Below are 9,343 nucleotides of genomic sequence, written 5' to 3'. Positions count from 1 at the left end.
ATTAAAATCTGAGTTCAGCAGTCGCCCCAAAACCCTTTGTATTCTTCAAATTAACAGCATATTGAGTTTTCTACAAAAAAACATGCATATGCAGTTAATACAATAATTAGATGTTAATTTGATATTGTAAGTAGTCATAATGTAGCTTTCTTCTTGATAAATAATATTGCTATCAGTGAATGAATTCCTTATTAATTATAAGTAAAATCTTAGAATAATAAGTATATTTCGTACCACGTATTTGATTGAAACTTGGGTTTGAAAATTAAATGAAGTATACAACATTGGTCTTCATATTGCGGAGAATAATTTACCTAAAAGATTAGGTGATTATTTAAAGCAATTTAAGTCATCACGAGTATCTGAGTCCTAAAATATCCATATTTAAATTTAATACCACTGATTTAATGTAACCTTAGAGTATCATTTTTATTCTTTTTATTCATTTTAGTTGCCATTTGATGAGAAAACTTCATCGTCATCAGCATTGTTGTAGTTTGGCTTGGAGTTCCCATTTTGGCAATTATTGACATCAACTAACAACGTCTCATTTTGTTCATTGCCATCTTTTTCATTTATATTCTGATGAGTTTGGTGTTGGACATCTTCGTCATGACACTGAAGAGGTTCATTCATGTCTTTTGCGTTATTTTCATTATCATTATTGTCAGATACATGACTTTTAAAACTACTGGCAAAACTAGCAAATCTGACAAGGAATGAAGAGTTTTTCTGTTTCCGTATATATGTTGCTACCTTATCTAATACTTCACGTCGTAGCAGTATATATACCCAAGGGTCCAGTATCTGATTAAGTGTTGCCAGCCTCAATGTAATCAGGTCTGCTCGGGTGTTTACTTTGAAAGCTTGGGTTGCATTGATGATTATTCTTATCTGAAATTAGAAGCAATAAAAAATAATTCAGAGTTCTATTAGCTTGTTTATAACGATCCACTGCTTTTGTAAATAAAACTAGAAGGCTACTGGTGCTTTAAAGCACACATTAAGTATTTGTTAAGCGACATTCTCCGTTCCAAATATAAAATTTGCAGTGACAATGCACGAAATAAAAAAAAATGAAAGGTACATCACTGATGAATTTCGTCGAGATTTTCTGTAACATTTGTATCGTTCTGTGAAATTTTCAACGGTTTGTATACGTGATGGAACCATTCAGCCCAAAGACTTATATACATGTTACAGTCTTATCTTTTCATTATACATATTACTAATCGATTAAAATTCCTTTCATTGATCACCATTAAAAATTTCCAACGGGAAATGTGGCAACGTCGTAACGTCAAGGTGAATTGTTACAATTAGATGTTATCACACCAAGTTTGATAACTAGATACATATTACGCATATTGAGGACCGTCCCTAAAAATTCAACCTTTATATAAACCTTTAATTAATTCTACTTCTGATTCTAAGGAATTTCCTGTATACCATTTTGAAACCGAATCGGGACCCAACAACGGAAATCTTCGTAAGCAAATTTTTAAACAGTTCAAAAGCTTATTACAACTTTTGATCGTTTTTCCTTAAAATCCTACAAGTATTCCCAAAATTTATTCCTACCTTTCTATTGCAGAATGGAACCTTGAGGTACATTTTCAAAGGATATATTAACTTGTTTTTGTCTAAGAATAAAAATTTTACGGAAGACAGTGGTGACAGGACTATAACATTATACTACCACATTTTTTTTTTCGAATGATGACAATGTTGACATTTTCGATAAATGAATGTCATGCCTAATCTTTCTGGCAATTTCTCAGTCAATATTTTTTTCTCGCAAAAAATGAATTAAAATTTAGTCTAACAAAGATCATCGAAACTCATTTAGCTCGCATGCACACAGGAAATAAACATACAAGGATGCGGAAAACTAGAAAAACTATTCAATGTAATAGAGCCGAGATTACTTAAAAGTGATATTGTTTTGAGATTTTGCATTAGAGAATCAATAAAACGCAATGTCATACAGGCATGATCTCGGAAATCCCTGCAATTAGAGAACATACAATCATTTGAAATTTGTCGATAAGCCGTTGTGTTTGTAATGATTTATGAGATAACTACCTAGAGGGTAGGGCGACTGAAGTCAGTCGTTATCATCCAAATGGACGAATATTACTTAAAACAAAGAGCATTTGGATCTGTACTAAAAAACATGTTTACATTGTTGGCCATCTTTTGCTGATTTGTATACCTGACATGGTACAGTAGTATTCCAATGTAACGATTAACCACAACTGAATTCGGAGTATAGTAAACATTGAAATGTGAAAACAAATTTCAATCAACTGTCAACTATCTCTTTTTTTAAATTGTATCAATGAAATTTATTTTCGATAGATTTTTCAGGAAAAAATCAGTGTGTAATTAAAATGAAAAATTACTACAGGAAATAGTTGAAACTTGCCAGCAACTGAATTTTACTCATGATCTCTTGCTACTTAATTTTGGTAAATAAGATTGAGACCTCGATATTTTGTTCCTAACTGGATGCGGTGCAAATGCGAAAAGGATGTCAAGTTCTAAAATCATATTTAACTAAAACATACATTTGATTCTTCATTAATATGACATGCTATCTGTACCGTCTGTGTAATAAATTGAAAAAAGTGCAATATTTATCAGACGTTTTACATAAACGTCAACTATGGAAGCCATAAAATTGTAGACATTTTATAATATGCTTAAATTCTCTGGCAATCTACATAATGCATGAATTACGTTAAGTTTATAAGGTATCTTTTGCACGTGATGTATTTATTTAAGTTTCACTATATACGTAAAAACATTACTGATATTTTTTTATTTTATGTTGACTTGAGGTAGTCTGTTTTTGATTGAAGCATAAATATGAGCAAATTCATTATAAAATCTTACCAAAAATGGTGCCCAGCAAATAGCAAATGTAACAAATATGGCAACTAGAAATACTGTGATGTAAATATCCGACCTAGCACGTGATGATTTGGAACTGACACTTGTCCTGCGGGCTTGACTTCCCTTGCCTTGCATAAGGCCAATTATAACAAGACTGTTAAGAATCGCAGTCATCAATATAATGCCTAATCCAACGACAGAGTAAAAGAGTGCAAATGCAGTATCTTCTTTTGTGTCTCCAAAGAAGTTGAAAAAGCACCATGTCCCAGGGAATTGTTTAACGTTGTGACTAAAACCCATTAATGGGAAACAGGATATGAATGCCGATATCAACCAAATACTACATACGACAACATTGACAATAAGTTTCTTGTTCATCTGGCTGTACTTTATTGGACAGGACAAGGCCAAGCATCTATCCCAGGCCATGGCGCCGACAAACATTACAGTAGATAATCCAGCAAATGTCAACATAAATGATAAATAGTTACAGAGCGGCTTGCCTCCAACCCATCGAAGATTATTGTCATAGACGGCAAAGGCTACAGGCGATGTTGTTAGTATCCCAAACAGATCTGTAACGGCAAGTGCTGCCACGAATCTGTAGAATGCATTCCACCTGTGACTTTTTGAAGCTTTTAATAAAAAGAAAATGGCAATAACATTTCCAATCACTCCAAGGGTAAAAGTTACTGCGGAAGGTACTGGAGAATGTTTTGTAACAATGATTGACTCCGCCCTGTTGTATACATGTGATGTCACAGCAATCTTTGTGTGATAATATTCAGTTTGAGACCCCGAGTCAATTGTTGAATTCTCCAGGAAAATTGAAACATTCGTCATCTTCTGAAATGATGACTTTTTCTTTCTATTATTACATCCGTATGTATAAAACTAAAAAACAACGATATTATTTCCTGAACATGTGTTATATCAACGAATCTTAGTAATTGTGTATCTACTGATAAATAAATTACATTAATGAAATATTCTCATCTGAGATGAAACGAAATACAAACACATAATTTTCCACTATTATTTTTCCTCGCTTGCTTACACCACTTTCTATCACAAATATGCTTCCATTTCATTTGTTCCTAATTAATGTTTGTTTCTGTTGAATCCTATGAGAAAAATAATATCACTATGTTGGTTTTAGATGCGTAATAACTCCAGATCCCCACTGAAATGTGAGCGAGTATGTGAAGTATAGCTCAATATCGATGTTTCAGTTGGTACTTACACGACACATGGAAGTAAGTGATTTGCCATTTATGATAAATTAATGGTGGTCAGTTGTTCTGGGAAATACAGCTCGCATGCCAATTTCTATAAAACCGGAGATTCAATTAAAAAGCCGACTTTCTGCTCATAAGACACATTGTATTTCTCATTAGCATGATTTCCTTGTTTTCTGAATGAGTTAATGTGATAAATTTCAGGTAACGTACAGGTATTAATGACGAGTGTTAACGAAGCAGTAAAATGTATACAGCTGTAGCACAGTTGATACGCACATGTACTATCAATCGCGTAATCACTGTAACTTTTCAGATGTAGAATATGTGGTTGAAAATACGAAATGGGTTTAGTTCAAAAATACACATCTATGCATTGATAATTGGTATCTTTTTAGCAACTTAAAATCGAAAATCAGCATTGATATAGCAGTTACCAGAACCTGATTTGTAAAACCTGTTAGCATCTGCAATTATTACTTACGCCACCGCAGGAAAATAGTTACATTGGTCTACCGCGTTTATGGTTCAAATGCAGATAGTTAGAACCCCTTTATAGGTTTTTCTACCGTTATATATCAAATTTAATTCTATGTTATTAACAGCAGTAAACAAACCCATCAAATAACTTTTACTGCGAATAAACCAGTTGTTCACAGTTCAAGTTGCTTACAAAAGCTTTATTCTTAGACGCATAATAACCATTTGATGTTTAGCTAGAATTAAACCCTTACGATATCATATGAATAGTCATCAATCTGAGAAAGGACTTATATAAAGTAAAATGGAAGAGCTTTCTCAAAACAGGAATTTCATCAGAATCAATGTGGCCTTTTTAGGAACTTATTTGGTTCAAATCAATCTGAACATTCCTTCGGAGAAAAAGAATTTAATCAGAATCAATGTGGCCCAATTGGCTGTCATTCTGTTCAAATCAATCTGAACTCTCCTTTAATGAAAAGTCACATTGTGGTACAATTTCAAAGAGGTCAGTTACTCACGTTTAATCCAGACATCTTTAGAATGCTTATTTTTTAACTCTAGTTCTTAATCAGATCAAGTCTTACAGTACCTACCCCCCCCCCCCCACCCAACCCAAAAAAATGGCACTTTGTAGTTCAGTCTCAAAAAATCAATTTACTTGTACCTGGTACTTCAGGAATATGCTGGCTTCTGGACCTTTTTTGCCCATCACTCCTGTAAGGTATAAAACCATGTGGTATAGAAAATTGTAATTAAAGTGAATCTGGCCGTCAATATCAGACCACATGGAAGGTAGCCGTCAATAACTTAGCCGTCAATGATATTCATGAGCGGTGCGTTCAAAATTTGAAAGTAAGATATCCATGTAATGAAAACGTTAAATAGGAATACAAATAAGTAGATTTTTTAAATATTGTTATATTTTTTGTCTTCAAAAGTACTATCAATGACGGAACCGGGTTACAGAAGTTTTGAAAAAGGGGGTTCTAGATGGTTTCCCGAAAAAATGGGGGGTTCCAGGCTATTTGTCCATTTTTGGCGAAATTTTGCGCGGAATTAACAAAAACGGGGATTCGGCTCCGTCCTGTGGATCTACTACTGACTATAAAATTTAATTTCCTTTGTTTTGGTTACTCATCGTAATACAAATTAAGCGTATTAATAAAGTCCGATTTAGAATCAAACATCCATGTACGTTTTCAAATTGATATTCATAGATGTATGTACAATGTACATGTAAATTGAATTAGTGCTTTATATAAAATTAGATATACATATAGAAAGCGGTAACTTGTAAATTAAAATTCACTTGATGATTCATTTAAGATAGCAAACGAATGCCTAACAAAGATATTTAGATAATGTAAATTCCTTACAATAATCCACACATCCTTGTGGATATTTGGAGCTTCAAGAGTGATTCACGCTTGGTTGTGTTCTTAACTTACAGTATAGTAAACAATTATTAGTTACCATTTAAATGGTACTGAGTTTTATTTCGGTGAAAAGTTTTTCATTCAATAACATAGTCTTTATACGGAGAAATAAAATACTATATATTTTGCCAATTGTTTATAAATCGTAAACAAAGTCAAACTAACAATCTATTGTTACTGTATTATCCTAATTAAGAGTAATCAAGGGAACCAAGTTTATAGCGGTAATCAAAAGAATGTAATCCAGGGATAAAGACCAGACATGGAAAACAGACATACACAACAAAGAACATAAAGTAACTAAAATTATACATACAAAGTAACAAAAGTAAATGAGCAACTCGGACTCCACTAAAAACTGGGAGCATGGACCAGGTGCACCGGTAGGGTAAGCGTCCTCTGCTTTTCTAGAAACACCCGCCGAGTTGCTCATAAAAAGTCAAGTCCGGGGTAGACAAAGGAGGAAAGGAAAACCATGACCCGTTAAATAAATTAGTTTTTATGGTGCTGATGGATACACCATAACGATCCACGAGTTCATGATGACGACCATAAAACTTCTGTTGTGATCTGTTCAATCTTGTAGCAACATAACCCTGTTCCAGAAGCCTATTTGTTAGAGTTCTAGCGCGATACAAAAGGTATGCGTAGTTTCGGCAAGCTCTGGCATAACGTATGAGTTGTGATATGAACACTCCATACGCAGGAGCCGAAGGGATGTTGCCACAGATGAAAGGAAAGTTGACAATTCTGGATGAAAAGTCATCACCTTTGTCGTAAAGTTTGGTCAATAGTTTTCCTTTACCATCGATTTCTAAGTGTAGGTCAAGATATGAGGCTGACTTCACGGTGTCTGTAGTATCCTTTATCTCAAGTTCTTTTGGGTAGATGCGATGTATCAAATCCCCGAAATTAGGATTGTTTAAAGATAATACGTCATCTATATAGGGAAACTGAGATTGAAGGATCTAGCCAAACGATATTCTTTCTTTCTGATCAGATCAGCTATAAAGTCAGTCTCATAAGAGTGAAGGAATAGGTCAGCAAGTAAAGGAGCACAATTTGTTCCCATTGGAATGCCGACCGTTTGTTGAAAAACACGTCCACCACACTGGACAAATATGCTGTCGATTAAAAATTCCAGCATTTTGTAAACATCTTCCTCTGTATATTTGGATGATGATTTGGAATTATTTCTTACAAAGTATGAGGAATCTCTACCAAGAACTATATATTTGTATCTAGGTGTATCATCTGTTTTGGAAAAACAACGATGTATAATGTTTTTAAGTTGGGATTTTAACTGAGTATTGGGAATAGAAGTATACAGTGTTGAAAAATCATAGGTTTTAATGCTATTATATTCAGATAATAGTCTTGAACTGATTGTCTCCAAAAGATCTTCGAATTTTTCAGGATCCACATTGAATTAATACCGCTACGGGATTAACAAGTGTCGTGGTAGGACTGCAGACCCTCTTTGACAGTTGTGAGTATAGAAGTTATAAGTTTTGAAAGAGGCTTGGTGGTACATTTTGCAGATCCAGCTATGAAACGTTGTTTGTATGGATTCTTGTGAAATTTAGGAATCCAGTACATAGACGGTAAATCACAATCATCGTCCTTGGTAGAGAGACCAAAAGAGGATAACACAGATTTATGGTTTTCCACAGTCTCTTCTTTGGAGAGAGAGTGGTAGCAGTGTAGGTCTTATCACTGCTATTATTTTCTACGTCTACCTCTGATAATAAACATTGGATATAAAACGTTTTGCAGACAAAAACAATGTTGTTTTGGGCTTTGTCTGCTGGTACGACAACATATTTGTCATTTATAGTAGACAATGACTTTGCTACATCGGGGTCTTTGAAAACTGATGTAGCCTTGGCACTCATTGACCTACTTAAAACTTTCATTCGTTTCAAAATTAAAGACCTCACGGCCTTTAACCACTCTGACAGAGAATCAAAGTCTTCTTGTTCTCGTTTTATCCATTTTCTTGCATAGTCCTCGACAGCATCCATAAGAACTTTAAAGCTATAATTCCAATTTATGGAGCGTGGTTCACGGTACTTGGGACCTTTAGAAAGGATATTACGCAGAGATTCATTTTCGATAATGGTTAAATATCCCGTAAAGACGTGACCAGAAGGACCATATTTGGAGAAATACATATTCGAAAAATGAGGTTTGTTTTTATCCTTCCCCGCGCAGTACTTTTCGTGTATCTCGAATAAAATCCATATTTAAAACTACATTTTTAAAATGAAGTAGACCTTCTCTAATTCGTTGTGCAGATTTATCAGAAAAAAGAAACAGAAGTATGAATACAAACAAAAAATTAAACGAAAAACAAATCATATTAGAAAAATCAATATGATTTCACTCTTTCACGGAGAACATAAAAGAAGTAATTACAAATCCGATTAAAACAAATCCAAAAGTTTTCAAAAACAGGTCATTTCTGTACCAACTTTGGTGTGGGTGGCAGGGACCAAGGTCCATTAGTCCATCTTGGGACTGGGGTGAGATTTTAGGCCTATTGAAGGACTATCGATTCCCAAGATATTGTTAAATTGGAAAGTTCAAAGAAAAATAAATTTATAAACTTTGAAAATTTATGCCTACATCCTTAAGGCGAGCTGAATAGATATTAGACAGGTGTTACTTCTACATACATGTATTAAATTGTATTGTTTAATTTGAGGATTTTCAGCTCTGTCAACACAAATATTGTCGCGGAAATGAATACTTTCTTAATACAATCATTTTGAACAGTGAAGTGCATGAAAACTTTAAATCTTTCATGTAGTGTAATTTATTACTGAAAAGACATTATTTCTCTTTTTAAAGTTTTAAAAGAAATTTTGAAATTTATTATCAGTGACAGAGTTTTTTTTTCTATTAGCATAATGACCTTTAAGGGAGACAATAAGCGAAATTATCATAGTTTCCAGGATCAAAGTATGTTGTTATTATCATTCAAAACTTATTATTTATCATACTCAACAGCCTAGCTCTAAGGATTAAAAGATAATTGTAAGAGAAATATGCACGTGTACATGTTGAAAAAAGTAACTGCACGGGCGCTGATTCATAAGGGCCACAACCCCCCTTTTCCCCTTTTAAATTTTCAGGTTTATTTTCTTTTTTTTCTGAAATCTTGACTTTTTAAAAACTCTAACCAACATAGTTTTCTTACTTAAGCGTTCTTATTCCCTACTTGCGGAGCTCGGAATACAGCCATATTTTATCCAGTTTTTTGCAGATTTACCTCCCGTAAGAGCG

At 33.8% G+C, this 9,343-nt stretch overlaps 1 protein-coding gene across 1 annotated transcript; it reads right to left on the bottom strand.

Moving 5' to 3' along the window:
• Positions 1-209: 209 nt before the first annotated feature.
• LOC148630080 (prostaglandin E2 receptor EP3 subtype-like) lies at positions 210-4,496 on the bottom strand. The gene is made up of 2 exons (XM_088560700.1): positions 2,899-4,496; positions 210-894 (listed from the first exon to the last, which is right to left on the bottom strand). Exons 1-2 carry the CDS (start codon positions 3,739-3,741, stop codon positions 448-450), a joined length of 1,290 nt encoding a protein of 429 aa, XP_088416826.1. The 5' UTR covers positions 3,742-4,496; the 3' UTR covers positions 210-447.
• Between the last annotated feature and the right edge of the window lie 4,847 nt (positions 4,497-9,343).

Source organism: Perna viridis, chromosome 1 (genome assembly GCF_037379345.1).
Source record: "Perna viridis isolate PV_CMFRI_1.1 ecotype Kerala chromosome 1, ASM3737934v1, whole genome shotgun sequence".
In the NCBI taxonomy this organism is placed as follows: Eukaryota; Metazoa; Mollusca; class Bivalvia; order Mytilida; family Mytilidae; genus Perna; species Perna viridis.
The sequence above is the reverse complement of the archived record's forward strand: the minus strand, read 5'-3'. Positions and strand labels throughout refer to the sequence as shown.

What these genes read in the sequence shown, in the direction of transcription:
- LOC148630080 (XM_088560700.1), bottom strand. Translation starts at nt 3,741, where the DNA reads ATGACGAATGTTTCAATTTTCCTGGAGAATTCAACAATTGACTCGGGG. An exon ending in TTTGCTGGGCACCATTTTTG is followed by an intron (nt 895 to 2,898) that starts GTAAGATTTTAT and finishes TTCTAATTTCAG; the next exon opens with ATAAGAATAATCATCAATGC.